This window comes from Enhydra lutris, unplaced genomic scaffold (assembly GCF_002288905.1).
Source record: "Enhydra lutris kenyoni isolate GAN:26980312 unplaced genomic scaffold, ASM228890v2 scaffoldscaffold46, whole genome shotgun sequence".
Classification (NCBI taxonomy): Eukaryota; Metazoa; Chordata; class Mammalia; order Carnivora; family Mustelidae; genus Enhydra; species Enhydra lutris.
Window position 1 is genome coordinate 5,099,163 of NW_019154130.1, and position 15,400 is coordinate 5,114,562.

A 15,400-nucleotide genomic window follows, 5' to 3' on the forward strand; every position below is an offset into this window, starting at 1 on the left:
GTGGGGAGAAGAGAAGGGACTTACCTCAGCCCCCTAGCTCTGAGCTCTCTGGAAATCACTCAGTTTATTCAAGGACACTCTGCACCCTGTGGCTCCCCAAGTCCCACCCGAGCCAGGGTGCCCAGACCGGGCTTCCCCCCAGCTCCACCGTGCCCACCATGCCCTTGTGGGGGGCATCAGGATCCAGGGACTCGCTTTTTTTTTTTTTTAATTTTATTTATTTATTTGACAGACAGAGATCACAAGTAGGCAGAGAGGCAGACAGAGAGAGAGAGGAAGAAGCAGGCTCTCTGTGGAGCAGAGAGCCCGATGTGGGACTCGATCCCAGGACCCTGAGATCATGACCTGAGCCGAAGGCAGAGGCTTAACCCACTGAGCCACCCAGGCGCCCCTCACGGACTCACTTTTAACTCCAAGGATATCCCACGGCTTTTTGGAGCATGTGGTCACCTCTGACTGGGCTCCCCAGAAGCACCGGCCATCCTCACCCCCTTTTTCCAGGGTATTTTGTTCTTTTCAAAATATCTATCCCTATGCTTCCAATTAATGTTCAATATCCCATAGTCCCCTACGTGATCACTCCTATGGCCCTGGGCTGCCTGTGTGTTTGCTCATCCGAGCCCCACTGACACCTGTCACTCAGGGCCACCTCCCTCTGCTCCTGCTTTGTCACCGTCTTACCTCCCACTGGCCCCCGAGCTCCTGGGGGCTCCATCCACCATGGGGGGTGACTGATGAGTGTATTATTGCACTGTGTGACAGTTTCACGGGTGCAAACACACGTCCAAGCTCACCAGCTGTATTTGTACATGTATGTGTTTGGTTGTGTGCCCATCGTATCTCAGTAAAGCTGTTAAAACACTGAGTCGAATGCTCTGGGCCCAGCCAGGGCTGAGGGCCGAGTTACAGAGAAGAATGGAAAGGGTTTGCCGCTCTCCAAGGGGTGGATGCATGTGCAGCTCACCGAATGTAGGCCGGGAGACAGCGCGGATGTTCTCGTGGGCCTCGGGCCAGCGCCCCCGGAGCACCTCTGCTGTGTGCTGCGCCTCACGCGGTGGACAGGCCTTCCGGGAGAGCAGCTGTGTTTCTGCGGAAAGAAGAGCAAGTGTGTTTCCATTGCTCTCGACCCCGCTTACCAGCTGGGGTGGCAGCCAGCCACGGAACTGCCTTCTGAGTCCACCGTCTCCTCCACGGGGCCGTGAGCCCGGTGGGGCGAGCTTGCGTGTCGAACTGCTTCGCGCTTGCTGACCGACACTCGATATACATGCTGCTCAAGACAACAGCAGCAACAAAAAAAGAAAGGAAAAGGAAAACAAAGAAATCGGTCTGGCCGGGAGCCTCCCATCACCTGTAGAGGTGGTGGAAGTGACCAGAGGTGGCTTGGCCAGGACCCTGGACAGCTTTGAGACTGGCGCCCTCGATGGGGCTGGGGGCATTCTTGCTCTTTGAGTCCTTCATGCCCACCCCTCATAGGGCCCCTACTTTTTCTGTGCCAGGCCCTTGGTGGCCAGGCCCCTCCCTGCAGCCCCCAGATCCCACAGGATCAGCCTGTGTGGGCAAGGGTCATGGGCCAGCCCCCCGCCCCTCGCACGTGTGCCCCCCCGGGGAGCTGGGCTTGTCTCTGCCCCCCTTCCGCAGTCTCCCTGGGAGGCTCCATGGCGCAGCTTGCAGGAACGGTTGGCAAGGCGGGGGTGGCTTCTGGTGTGGGCGGAGAAGGTCAGCACGGTTCGAGGAGGGCTTACTCCCGTGTGGCATGACCAAGAGCCTCAGTTGCGCAGGGGATGGGGCACTTCCGGAAGCTGTTGCCAGAGGAGATCTGAGGGTCAGCGCTTTGGGGCGTTAGCTCTATGGTTGGGGGCCGTGCCGGGAAGGCAGTGGTGACGGCTGAGACCAGGATCCGCTTGTTTGTTCAGCTCCTCTTTACTGTGGGGCGAACGCAGTGCCCTGCAGGGAGTACGGACGCTCTCCCAGTCTGGGTCCCCAGGGCTGTGCCACTGCTAACTGTGGCCCCTGTGCCCCCGGACGGCCCTTGGCATCCGTCCCCCGTGAGTGACCATAAGCACTTGCTCCGCTGCTTGACTCGTGTCCCCAGAATTCGTGTCCGTCCAGAACCTCAGGCTGTGACCTTGTTTAGAAGCAGGGTCTTTGCAGATGTAGTTAGTTAAGGATCTTGGGATGAGATCATCTGGGGGGGGAGAGTGGGCCCTAAATCCAACGGCTGTTGTCCCCATAGGAAGAAGGGAAGCCAGGGAGAGACCCGGCGAAGGTCATGTGGCGGTGGAGGCAGAGAGAGCAGAGTGATGTGGCCACAAGCCCAGGAACGCCGAGGGCCCCTGGAATCAGAGGAAGGCAAAGCAGGATCCTCCCCTCGAGCCTCAGGAGGGAGCCTCTGGGATGGACAGGCCGGCCGTCTCAGGCCAGGAGTCTGAGGGCAACTGAGGCTCAGGTCACCCGAATGGACAGAGGCTTCTGTGTAGCCCACGGAGGCCTGTGGGACCCTCCCCACCCCTGCTCCCTGTTTCCCATCTCTTCTGCGTTGGCTCCCTGGCAGGCCGCCCCCCCCCCCGGCAGCCCTTGGAGACTCCAGGCACCCCTCGCTCCTCTGACCTGCATGTCCCCTTCTCACTGAGCCACTCTGAACCCCAGATATGGGGCCGCCATAATAAAGCATCCCAGACTGGAGGGCCTAAAGCCACAGAAATGTACTTGCTAACAACAGTTCCTAAGGCCAGAAGTACCAAACCAAGGTGTTCAGTGGGGCCGTGCTGCTCCCGCTGAAGGCTCTGGGGGGGGGATCCTACACTGCCTCTTCCAGCCTCTGGGGGCTGCCGGCTTCCTTGGCTGGCGGCTGCGTCCCTCCTGTTGGTGCTTCTGTCCTCACTTCTTCTAAAGACACAGTAGGACGTGGATTGGACGTAGGACCATAGATCGGATATTGAATTTTGGAAACTGACACCAGAGAGAAGTGACTCCTCCAGGACAAGAGGGAGCCCCTTCAGCTCTATTAGCCCATGCCGTCGCACCTGCAACCTGGGACGGCAGCATACTGCACTTTCTCAAGGGGCTGCTGCCGTCACAAAAGGAGAAACTACGTGCAAAGAAAGCACATGGCACAACCAGAAGGAACAAAGCTACCGCGAGAGGCAGGAGCTTCCAAAGTGTCGGGGGCACGGTCGCTGCTTTCATGACGGAATCTGGACCACGTTCCAGGGGCTCTTTTAAAGAGTGCGTCCCCGCAGACTCTGTCTGTGACCTCCACAGGGGTCTTTCCTACTTTTTTTTTTTTTCTGACGGGGACTCAGGTGCTCTGGGCCACGGACATAGAGCATGTCTTTGTGCCCCAGGGGTGAGGCCGTGCTCTCGGGAGTCCCTATGTGTGTGCACGTGGGCGAGTACACTTATGAGTGTGTGTGTGTGTGTGTGTGTGCGCGCACGCATGCATACGCACACACCTGCTGTTCAGGAAGCTGACCGAAGATGGCCTCGGCGATGCCATCACATCACTATGGAAACAGATGCTGGGATTAAAGTCACCAGGACCGTGACCACAAGGCTTCCTGCATAAGCAGAAACCTGAGCTTTTGGGCACTGGGAAGAACATTTGGGGCAGAGAGACACTCGGAGGTGACCCAGGCGTCGTGTCTCCCAGGCAGCGGCACCGAGGCCCCTTCCTGCATTCCATGTTTGATCTCTCTGAGACCCTAATGAGTACAGACACAGGGCTGGTTTCCTTGTGTTTGTTTTGTTTTATACCAGCTGGATGGAGATGTAAGTGGCGCCCCACACAATTCACACATTTAAAGTGTACAGTTTAGGGGCTAAACTCACAGCTGTCAAACCATCACCACGACTTCAGAGCACTGTCGTCACCCCAAGAAGTCACTCTCCATCCCCCACCCCACCCCCAGGCAGCCAGGAGTCTGCTTTCTGTCTCTTTGGGCTGGCCTGTTCTGGGGATTTCTTACCAGCAGGAATGCACGTGAGGTGGCCTTTTTACATGTTCTTACACATGTTCTTAATGGGCTTCTTACACATTGTTTTCAAGGCTCATCCACGTCATGGCAGGTGGCCGCGCGTCCCTCCTTTTATGGCTGAATCCTCGCCCCTTGTGTGGGTACAACTCGTTCTCCCGTTCTTCGGATCACGGACGTTTGGGTATTTCCACCGCTCGGCTCCTGTGAATAGAGCCTCCGTGGACATTCGTGTACAGGTTTCCGTGTGCACGTGGTTTCCTTTTACTGGGTGTATGCTTAGCACCGGCATTGCTGGGTCCTCTGGCAATTCTGTGTGGAGCTTTTCTGAAGAACCACCCAACTCTTGAATGCAGCGGCTGCACTGTTGCACGTCCCCACGAGCTGTGCCGGGCTGTTCGTTTCTCCACATCTTTGCCGGCACTTGGCATCGTCTGCCCTTTCAGCCGTGCTGCCGGCTCTGGACCGGTAGTAGTAGTGTTGATTCGCGTCTCCCTGGGGACGAGTGATGTTGAGCCTCTTTTCGGGTCCCTGTCGACCATTTATACACTTTAGAGAAATGTCTGTTCGAGTCCTTCGGTATTTGAATTGGGTTCTTTGTTGTTGAGTTGTAGTAGTTCCTAATATTTTAGAGTCATTATTATCACATACTACCAGATACTTACACGCATTTTATCCCATTCTGTGAGTTGTCCTTTTCCCCCTCTCTGTGCCATCCTTCGATGCACAAAAAGTTTAAAACTTTTTATGATGTCCAACTTATCTGTTTCCTCTTTGGTCACTCATACTTTGGGTACCGTATTTTAAAAAGCCATTGTCAAATCCAAGGTCATGAAGATGTCCTGCTATGTTTTTTTCTAGAAGTTGTAGAGTTTAAGCTCTTACATTTAGATCTTTGATCCATTCTGGGTCCATCTCTATGTTGGACCCATGAGGGAGGGGTCCAACCTCACTGTTTTGCATGTGGATAGCCTGGGACATATTTAAAAGACTCCTTCCGCACATTGGATGATCTCAGCACTCTGGTTGGAAAATCGGGATATATAGTATATAGATATGGGGGTTTATTTCTAGACTCTCGACCCTTTTCTTTGGATCTATCCTATGCCAATACTACATTGTTTTGATCACTGTAATTTTGTAGCAAGATGTCACGTAGGATAGTGTAATTGCTCCAACTATCCCTTGTTTTGTTTTCAAGATTGTTTTGGCTCTTTGAGTTCCTGCACGAATCCTTCCTGATTTTAGGATCAGTTTTTCCATTTCTACCAAAAAGACCCCTAGGAATTTTGACAGGGATTGCACTGGATCTGTAGACGGCTTTGAATGTTGGGGATTTGGGGAATATCGACATCTTCGCAATATTAAACCTTCCAGCACATGAACTTGGATGTCTTTCCATTTATTTAGATCCTGATTTTCTTTTAGGGACGTTTTATAATTCTAGCATGGAAATGTTTCACCACCTTGTTAAATTCCCCCCCCCCATTTTGTTCTGTTGGATGCTCTTGTCTGTGGAAATGGTTTCTTTGTTTCCTTTCTGCACTGGTTACTTCTGTATCCTGCAGCTTCGCTGAATGCATTTACTAGGTCTTGACCGGTTTGGGGGATCCTTCAGGATTTCCCATATATGAGATGATGTCATTGGCAAATTGAGATGGTTTTAGTTATTCCTTTCCAATCTGAGTGCCTCCCATCATTTCTTTTTCTTGACTGATTTTTTTTTTTAAGATTTTATTTATTTATTTGACAGAGAGAGATCACAAGTAGGCAGAGAGGTAGGCAGAGAGAGAGGGGGAAGCAGGCTCCCTGCTGAGCAGAGAGCCCAATGTGGGGCTCGATCCCAGGACCCTGGGATCATGACCTGAGCCGAAGGCAGAGGCTTTAACCCACTGAGCCACCCAGGCGCCCCTCTTGACTGATTGCTTGGGCTAGAACCTGCGGTACCATGAGGACTAGAAGAAAGAAAGGGGGCTTCCTCACGTGGTGTCTGATCTTGAGAACATGGTCAGTGCTGGGACCGGCAGGAGTCACAAGGGAGCACTGTGCCCGAGCAGCACTGGTGCCAGGAGGGAAACCACAGCCTGCTCGGTCTCCTGCAAGAGTGCCGGGGCATGTGGAGTCTGGGTCTGGATTTGGGGGTCCAGAAGTGACACCAGAGAAGCCAGACCAGTTGGCCAGAGCCTCTCCTCCTCCCAGCACTCCTGGGCCTGGCCTGCTCAGCCCCTTCCCTTCTGCAGAGTGCTCTGTCCCCAGCCCCTCACAAGTGCTTTTGTTCCCACAGAAGAAGAGCCGGAACGAGACGTATGGCGAAGGCAGCGGCGTGGAGATCTTGGAGAACCGGCCGTACACGGACGGCCCTGGCGGCTCGGGGCAGTACACACACAAGGTGTACCACGTCGGCATGCACATCCCCAGCTGGTTCCGCTCCATCCTCCCCAAGGCAGCCCTCAGGGTGGTCGAGGAGTCCTGGAACGCCTACCCCTACACCCGAACCAGGTGGGGCTTTCCCCACACCCTGAGCTGTGGGGCAGGGAAGGAACCCTGGCCACGACCCCCTAGCAGGCTCACCCTCCACACTCCAGGGAGCCCAGGCCCTGGGGGAGCTGAGCCTCTATTCCAGGAGCCTCTGTCCTCAAGGATCGGCAGGAGAGGGGAGGGTCCACCGAGATACCTCACCACCTGCACAAGGGAGGCTGGGAAGGCGTGAGGCAAGTGAGGGCCACCTGAGACCCTATTGGCACATGGGAGGGCTCAGGGAGTACAAACCCCTCTCAGTGATCACCTGACGGTGTGGGACCACTGAACAACCAAGGGTAGACCAGATGGCCCAGAGGGTCCCTCCCACCCTGTGGCCTTCAGCACCTGTGACACTGTTGGATCAGATTCTACTCTGAATGGGGCTTTCTCGGCTTCCCAAAAAAAGGGGGGTCTTCACTCCATGCCCCATCCTCTCCCACCCATGTAGCTGAGTAGAACAGACGGGGCTGCTCCCCCCCCCACAACTCTGTAGGTGGGGGCCCCTGTGCATTATCTCAGGCTTCGTCTCCCCACCACCACCGCCAGGTGAGGACCTGGGGTTTGTCAGAGGATCTGCTGAGGTTAGTTCTCTTCCCAGAGGCACTTTCCTCCTCTGAGCTCACCTCCACCCAACAGGGCTTGTCGCCTTGTTGCCGGACCTGGTAGCTTGGGGGTGGGGATTTGGGACTCGGCATGTCACAGAGTGCTGGTCTGGATCCATGCCACATACTTGGGGCATGTCTGTGTGTGCCTCTGTCCCTGCTGTGCCTTACACATGGGACGATGGCTTCAGGGCTTCTGGCAACTTCCTGTGACGTCTCCCTCTTCCCCCTAAACACATCCCCACCCCTACAGCCTGGCCTTGGCAGTTCTCTGGACAATGGAAAGGTTCCTGAGGTGGACAGGACAGGCACATCTCAGCCACCCCTCCAGCCCCTTCTCCCTCTCTGGCTTGGCAACCCGGCCCTCCCACAGTCACCCCTGCAAGCCGCCGCCCCTGACGCCGGCTTTCCGTCCACACACAGGTTCACTTGCCCCTTTGTGGAGAAGTTCTCCATCGACATCGAAACCTTTTATAAAACGGACGCTGGAGAAAACCCGAACGTGTTCAGCCTGTCTGCTGTGGAGAAGAACCAGCTGACGATCGGTAACTACCCGAACTGCCCTCCCAGCCCCAGGGAGGACCTGAGCCCTGTAGGGCCACTTCCCAGCTCTTCCTGCCTGCGTGACCCCTTAGTTCTGCCCCTGGTCTCCGGGCCTGGCCAGCTGCAGACTGGCCCCTGTCCCGGGCAGGAGGTCAGAGTCCAGGCAAGCATGAGGGCACCGGGAGGGGGCCGGGACCAGCCTCCTTGGCCCCACGTTCCTGACGCACACGCCGAGGCTGGGGGCCTTTCCCACTCAAGCCCTTCTCCTCCATCCCTCCAGGGGGGCATCTCAGGCTGAATGTCGAGCGTGAGTGCCGTGGGCACTGTGGGGGCTGTGTCCCCTTGATGGTAGACAGCCCCGTGTGTTCAGCCTTCTTTAAGAGAGGCCAGAAATCAGGATTTGCCTGTGAAATCTTCCAGTTCCGAGATAAACGTATGCAGGCCGCGCAGACCACACCTGTGGGCCCCCGGCAGCTCCGCAGTCGCAGGGCCCCAGAGAGTGAGCCCAGGGGGCAGGGGAGGGACCGCAGGCAGGTGCAGGACCCTCATGGAAGAGGTGGCTGCCGGCGCCCCGGGGCCATGCTCTCAGACAGCCTCTGATGGGCACGAAGGCTTTTCCCGGGGAGCCCTCACCCCACCCCTCCCTCCTGCTGGAGTTCCGGGCCCCCGGGGTTGGAGAGCTTTAGGATTCTGCCTGGGCTGCTGTAACCAGGGACCAGACAGGGACAGAACCCAGGAGCTCACGGTCTCACAGTCTGGTGGCCAGAAGTGGCGGCAGCGCGTCAGCAGCCTTGTCTCCTTCTGGGGTCACTGACGCAGACTCTGTTCCGGGCCCTGCCCCTAGCTTCTGGCGGCTGCCGGCAATCTCCAGCCTTCCTTGCCTTGGAAACTCATCACCCCAGTCTCTCCCCCATCTTCACGTGCAGTTCTCCCTGTGTGTGCTTGTCTAGGTCCGAAATTCCCGTTTTTACAAGCGCGTTAATCATAGTGGAGGACGGCCTCCTACCCTAATGACCTCATTTTAATTTGATTACATCTTTAAAGTCTTTATCTCCAAATAAGGTCACAGTCTGAGGGACTAGGGGGTCAGGACTCCAACATATGTGTTGGGGGGGCGGGCGGGACACATTCTACGCACAGCAGGAGGGATGGACCCAGCATGACACAGGCCCTCCGCCAGCCCTGGTCCAGCCAGCCTCAGACACTGCCTGAGCTCCGTGGGCTCCCTCCAGAGGCCATGTGCGCCGGCTCCTAAGTCTCTGAGATATGACTCATTCACACCCAGCTCTCCCCTTGGTGGCCTTTGCCTGCCCACACTGGCCGCGCACGTGGTCTGCTCCTAGAAGGATCTTTGACCCCCCCAAATGCTGCTGCCCTTGGGGGCGCTCCTGACCCCTTGCTGGTTTCAGTAGAGCCCTCATCTGTGTCTGCAAACCACAGCATAGATCCCAAGTGGGGGAGACGATACAGCCAGAGCCTGGCCAGGGCCCGGCCCCCCAGGTGCCATTATCCCCACACATCCGGGAGAGGGGCTCTCTGAGCCACAAACTCTGTGCTGGGATCTTTGTGCCCCAAGTATGTACCCAGCCCTGAGTAACCCACACACACATTGGGAGGGACACAGCAGGAGGAAGAAGCATGGGACAAGAGGTGGCATGGCCCAGGTCCTTCCCAGAGTTGCTGCTGCTCCTCTGGGCCCCACGCCCCACACCCAGCCAGGTTCCACCGGCCCCAAGTCCTCTTTCCCCAGCACCCAGCCCTGTGCTCTCCACTCCCCACTCTCAGGACCAGCTGAGGTCCGACATCTCTTGCCGGTCTCCTCCTTTCTGATCGAAGAGCAGGGCAGCCTGCCTTAAAGCCACGATTGAAATACAAGTTGAATATGGCGCCCCTTCCCCCTCAGGGTGCTGTGGGGTGCCCGGCCTGGTGAGAGCAATTTGCATCCCCGTCCCCTCCCTGCACACACACACACTCCAGTGGCTCCCCAGACTCTCCCATCCTGTGCTGTGGGGCCTTCCTGGCTTCACTGCTCCGCTCCTGGAGCCAAAATGCCACCTTTTCTGAGAAGCTCTTCCTGGCCTTCTTTTCCGTTTGCTGCTCCCCACCACCACCGCGGTCCTAGCCCGTATCCCCTGCGGAGATTCATCTGTCCGTGCCTCCTCAGCTCATCACCTGATTTATCTGTGTAGAGGCAGAGGAGGACGCAGGCCCCGAGGTCAGGAGAGCCCAAGGTCAGAGTGGCCCAAAGCAGCAGCCCCCATCCCATGTCCGGCCCTACGGCATATGAGGCCCAAAGGCCTGGGAGGCTTTGGGGGAGGCAGGGACACAGGGAGGGGACCGAGCAGGGAGGGGTGGGTGGAGGAGGGGCAGAAGAGGCCACTGGCAGGCTCTCCCCACAGATTTCATCGACATCGTCAAGGACCCCGTCCCCCCCAACGAGTATAAGACGGAAGAGGACCCCAAGCTGTTCCACTCGATCAAGACGCAGCGGGGGCCCCTCTCTGACAACTGGATCGAGGAGTACAAGCAGCAGGTGTTCCCCATCATGTGTGCCTACAAGCTCTGCAAGGTGGAGTTCCGCTACTGGGGCATGCAGTCCAAGATCGAGAGGTTCATCCACGACACCGGTGAGCCCGCCCGTGCCCGCCGCCCTTCGCGTCTGGCCGTGACTCGACGTTCCGCTCTTACTCCCGAAAGACGACCCAGAGCCCCTGTGCAGCTTCCCTTGAGGTTTACATGGCCGCCTGCCGAGTGCCCAGAGGTGACAGGCAGTGTGCGTCGGTTGTCCCCTTAAGAAGCCCCAAGGACCATCCCCCAGACGTTCTGGACAGGCTTGTGTTTGTGGCATCTAGTGCCAACCCCCTGGGCAGGGGAGACCCGCTCCCTGCTGCTGACCCGCCTCCCCCGTGGGCTGGATGTCACAGGGGGACACCCACGTGCCCTCACACCATGGAGCCTGGCCTGGAGCCGGTAACCAGGGAACAGGTGGACCACTGGGCTCAACCTGGGCCTCCTCTCTCCCCGGTACCCTCAGCTCCCTACTTGCCCCCTGCCCCCCAGTCATGGCATGAGGTCAGTGCCAAGGGCCCAGCCCCGCCTAAGCCTCGTGAACTAGAAGTGGCATCTGGATAGATACCTTTTGACTCCCAGAACCAGGGTTTTGGTTTCGATGTGAGGAGAGCCACACCCCTGAGACTATGTGTCCCGTGTGTCCTGTCAGCTCACAATGACTGATGACGGCAGTCCCCTAACCCCTGCTGGCAGAGGAGGAAGCAGAGAAGCAGAGACCCCCACTCCTGCAGCAGGGGGCAGGGGCATGTCAGCAGACGGTTTCTTGGGTGTGGGACCCAAGGGTGCCATGCCTGAGGCCGTGGCCCAGGACTTGGGGGTCAGAGACAGTCCGGGCTGAAAGAAGGCGCCCTCCAGGGAACAGCGGGTGGAGGGATTTAGGAAGGACTGTGGGGGAGGCAGAGTGGCCTGAGCCAGGAGGAAGGGTCACAGAGTGCCTTGGAAAGCCGCTCCACTTTCTCTAGGAAAGTGGAAAATACATGCCCCAAGACCTGGTGACATCCCTCCCAGGTTTGCCCCCAAGAGAAACTCTTGTACATGTTCCAGAATGTTCAGAGCAGCAGATCCGTAAAAGCTAAGTGGACAGACAGGGAAAGTGAGCCAAAGGCCCAAGGACAAAAGAAGGAAGAAGTAAAATGGTGTTGCAAACAAGTAAATACCAGACAGCAGCAAACCTGAAACCCACCCAAAGAGAACCCCCCAGGGGTCAGGAAAAGACACGGCCGCATGGCATGTCCATGTAAACATCAGCAACGCGCACATCAGCCCAAAGTGTCATGTGGAAGATCACATGTGTGGGCTGCAGCAGGAGGGGAAAGTCACTGACACGCAGAAGTGAGGGGTGGGGCGGGAGGAGAGGGCATCCAGGAGGGCCGTCCCAGCGCCCCCTGCTGCTGGTCGCGGCGGTTCCCTCCCGGTTCAGCGTGGGTCGGGATGATGCTCTTTTTCTTCTTAATGTTTTCCTAGCGAGCTTTATTGAGGCCTAATTTTGAATTACCATACACTTCACCCCTTGCGAGAGGACAGTTCTATAAGTGGCAGTGTATTCAGAGTCGTGCACACGGTTCTAGAACATTCCGTCCCCCCAGTCTTTTGTTCATGTTAACAGTCACCCCCACGCCCACCCCCAGCCCCAGGCAACCCCCCTCTGCCTTCTGTCCCTAAAGCTCTTTTATTATCCTTTATACCTTGAAAGTAGTCTCATTTTCGTTATTTGGCTTGCCTGGTATAGTCTTCTGCGTCTTACTTTGTCTTATTTTGTATCTTATTTTATATGTATATATGCTCTATTTGTGAGAAAAGACCAACCCACTTTGCACTGGAACTTGATTTCCATGTGAAAATTCAATAGCAAAAGTGTACTAGACACTGACAGGAGACAGTGAGGGAGTCCTCCCTCCAGTGCCCCCTGGGGCAGGAATCCCCCCAAAATTCATCTTGACTTTTGAGCAGCCACATTCCCTCACGAGGCCCCTTTGCTCCAATTGTAGAACCTCATGAGGCCATCTGTGAGCCAGACCCCTCATTTGCAGATGGGGAAACTGAGGCACGGGGGGGGGGAACAGTGATTTGCCCACAATCCCACAGTGGGTATAACCTCGGGGTGCCTCCCAGCCCCACGCCCAGCCCTGGGACCTAACGCTGCCCCTCTCTCCTATCCCTCCTGTCTCCCTACCCCCCGCCCCCCACCCGCCGCCTGGGGGCAGGCCTGCGGAAGGTGATGGTGAGGGCCCACAGGCAGGCCTGGTGCTGGCAGGATGAGTGGTACGGGCTGAACATGGAGAACATCCGGGAGCTGGAGAAGGAGGCACAGCTCATGCTGTCCCGCAAGATGGCCCAGTTCAGCGAAGATGGCGAGGAGGCTGCAGAGCTGGCCGAGGACGAGGCCGGCCAGGCCCAGCTGCCCGGGGACGCCCCCCAGCCCAGCAGTGGCAGCGGCGGGGAGCCCCTGGCGGGCCGGGGCCTCAAGAAACAGTGGTCCACGTCCTCCAAGTCCTCGCGGTCCTCCAAGCGGGGAGGTGAGCACCGGGGCATGTAGCACGTAGCGCCGCCTTTCTCCAGGTCGGGGAGGGGGGTGTCTCTGCCTTCCTCGAGTGTACCCCAGGGACAGCCCTCACCCCCGTCCGCGGCAGCCAGTTGCTGCCACTGCTGGATAATTCTGACTCCAGACAGGGATTCTTGCTTCCCAACCTGTGGGCCACACCGGTGGAGAGTCAGAACCGTTCCCTGCCCTCAGCCCCGCAGCTCAGAGTGCACCCAGGCTGCCTGCCCCCGCAGCAGGTGCCCCCAGACGCCCCTACAAGGGCCGTGAGGACTGCAGCTCTGAGTAGCCGGTGTCCCCAGCAGGAGGGGGAGTCTGGGTGGGTTCCCCCAGCATGCCCAGGAGGGGTCTCTGCTGCTGGGGCAGGAGCCAGGCTGGAGAAGCCAAAAGAACCTTTAGAGCCTGAGAAAGACCTTTCCCGGAAGAACTTCAGCCAAAGTGCGGTGGCCGTTTGGAAAAACCAGGGTATCCTGTTTATAGCCAGGAGTCTCCGTTCAAACCCAGCGTCCCCACGCCGGGCTGGCCTGTGTGTGTGCCGAGGGGCTCTGTGGATGTCCATACCATACCTTTTATGTCACTCACCTCCTGGGAGTGCCCCACAGCCCTACCGGCTCTGCTGCAGGAGGATTTCAGGGGCTTCCCCGCCCCGGGCCAACCGCTGTCCAGAGCGCAGGAGTGGACCCTGGCCTGTGTGCCTGCAGGTCCCAGCCTTAACCCCAGTACCCTCCCAGTTCCTGGTCCTCCCTGGGACACAGCTGCTTTGTGCCAGGCGAGCTGGGAGGGACCTTCTTGAAAGTTCCAGGAGCTTCCGCCCCTCCCTTCTCCCTTCTCCCCTGAGCCCTCCTGGCCCTGCTCTGGCACCGTCTCCTCTGTCCCCCGCCCCCGCCCCGCCCCCCCCCACCCCCACTCAGCTGGCTGGTGGGTCAGCCTGCGGTTTTGCCTTCCAGCCAGCCCCTCTCGCCACAGCATCTCCGAGTGGAGAATGCAGAGTATTGCCCGGGACTCCGACGAGAGCTCAGACGATGAGTATTTCGACGCTCATGGTAGGTGGCTCTTCCCCAGGGGACAGGAGGGAGGAGCTGAGAGGGTCTGGGCAGAGGGGGAGATGAAGTCGCCAGGAGGCGGGGCCACTGCCAGGGTGTAGGATGGACCGACACGCAGACGGGGCTTTGTGCCACCTGTGAGTTTCTTTCCAGAAGAATCTTTACAGAAGCATGGCCTCTTACAATTTCCTAAATCTCTGTAACGACCTTGTTTTCTTCTTGGTTAAATGGACGTCCAGCTCCCGTAGAAACCTTAGCAAATGCAAACCAGCAGGAAATAGGCAAAATGCCCATTTTCCCCACCAATCCCCAAATAAACATGGTGACCATACAGCCTCCTGAATCACCCACCTTTTCTGGGGAGATGAGGGTACCGTTGGCCCTCGAACAACACGGGTTTGCACACGGCACAGGTCCACGTCCACGTGGATTTTTTTGGATAAGTACCATACCGTAAATGTATTTTCCTTTCTTTATGATTTTCTGAATGACATTGTGTTTTCTCTAGCTTGTTTTGTTGTAAGAATACAGTATATCATATACATGACATACAAAATCTGTGTTAATTGACTCTTTATGTTATCGGTTCTGCTTCTGGTCAACATAGGCTATAAATAGTTAAGTTTCTGGGGAATCAAGTTTGATGTGGATTTTTGACTGGGGGCGGGGGCCGGGGGAAAGGGGCTAGCGCCCCAGCCCCTGTGTTGGTCAAGGGTCAACTTCACTAAAACACTCACGTGCTTCCCACCTTGGCCCTTCCTCTCCACGGCAGACCGGCCCGTGGAGACAGGTTTCCAGCTTGTCGTTTACAAAGCAGGACACAGGCTTGGAGGGGACAGGGACTTGTCCACAGACACTAAGCAGGACCGAGGCAGGCTGCAGGGCTGGGGGAGGGAGCCGGTGCCCCCCCGGGACCGCCGCCTCCCGCCCAGCGGCACCCCAGGCTGCAGTCCTCAGAGAAGCAGAAACGAGGCTGTGTGTGTAGATGTTGAAACAGGAATGTTAGCTGATGAGCGGCGAGACAAAACGCGTCCGTCCTTACGGGGAAATAGGGTTCAGCCGTAGAATGGACGGAGCCACAGACCCCTGCCAGCCCTGGTAATATGGCAGTAGAGCGCGCGGTGAAAGAAGCCAGACACAAGACCCCACGTTGTATGATTCCCTTCTGTGGAATGTCCAGGACCGGCCCATCCATAGAGACCGGACGTGGCTCCGTGGCCACCAGGGGCTGGGGAGGGGGACAGGGAGCGACTGCTGGCAGGTACAAGGTTTCCACCTGGGGAGATGGAGATGCTCCGGAACCAGGCAGAGTGGTGGTTGTACAGCACTGGGAACGAACGGAAGGCCGCCGTCAAGTGGCTTAAGTGGTGAATTTTATGTTATGGGAACATTATCGCAGCTTTTAGAAAAGGTCAGGCCGAAGCCCCACGGGTGTTGGTCAAGTGTTCGTCCTGCTAAGGAAGGGGGGCTGGAAGCGAGGCCGAAGCCCCACGGGTGTTGGTCAAGTGTTCGTCCTGCTAAGGAAGGGGGGCTGGAAGCGAGCTCGGAGGCAACCACAGGCCAGAGAGCCGCGGGAACGCCCAGAGTGGCCCCACGAGGGCCCACACCTCC

The 15,400-nt window shown here is 57.4% G+C and overlaps 1 protein-coding gene across 2 annotated transcripts in view; it reads left to right on the plus strand.

Annotated features, from left to right (window-relative positions):
- Positions 1-15,400, plus strand: part of LOC111156364 (phosphatidylinositol transfer protein membrane associated 2) — a 103,170-nt gene that overhangs the window by 71,154 nt on the left and 16,616 nt on the right. For both annotated transcript variants that reach the window (XM_022517170.1, XM_022517171.1), the window contains exons 3-7: positions 6,256-6,470; positions 7,517-7,638; positions 10,036-10,263; positions 12,412-12,723; positions 13,694-13,789. In XM_022517170.1, coding sequence (XP_022372878.1) covers positions 6,256-6,470; positions 7,517-7,638; positions 10,036-10,263; positions 12,412-12,723; positions 13,694-13,789 — 973 coding nt within the window. The remainder of the gene's footprint in view (positions 1-6,255; positions 6,471-7,516; positions 7,639-10,035; positions 10,264-12,411; positions 12,724-13,693; positions 13,790-15,400) is intronic.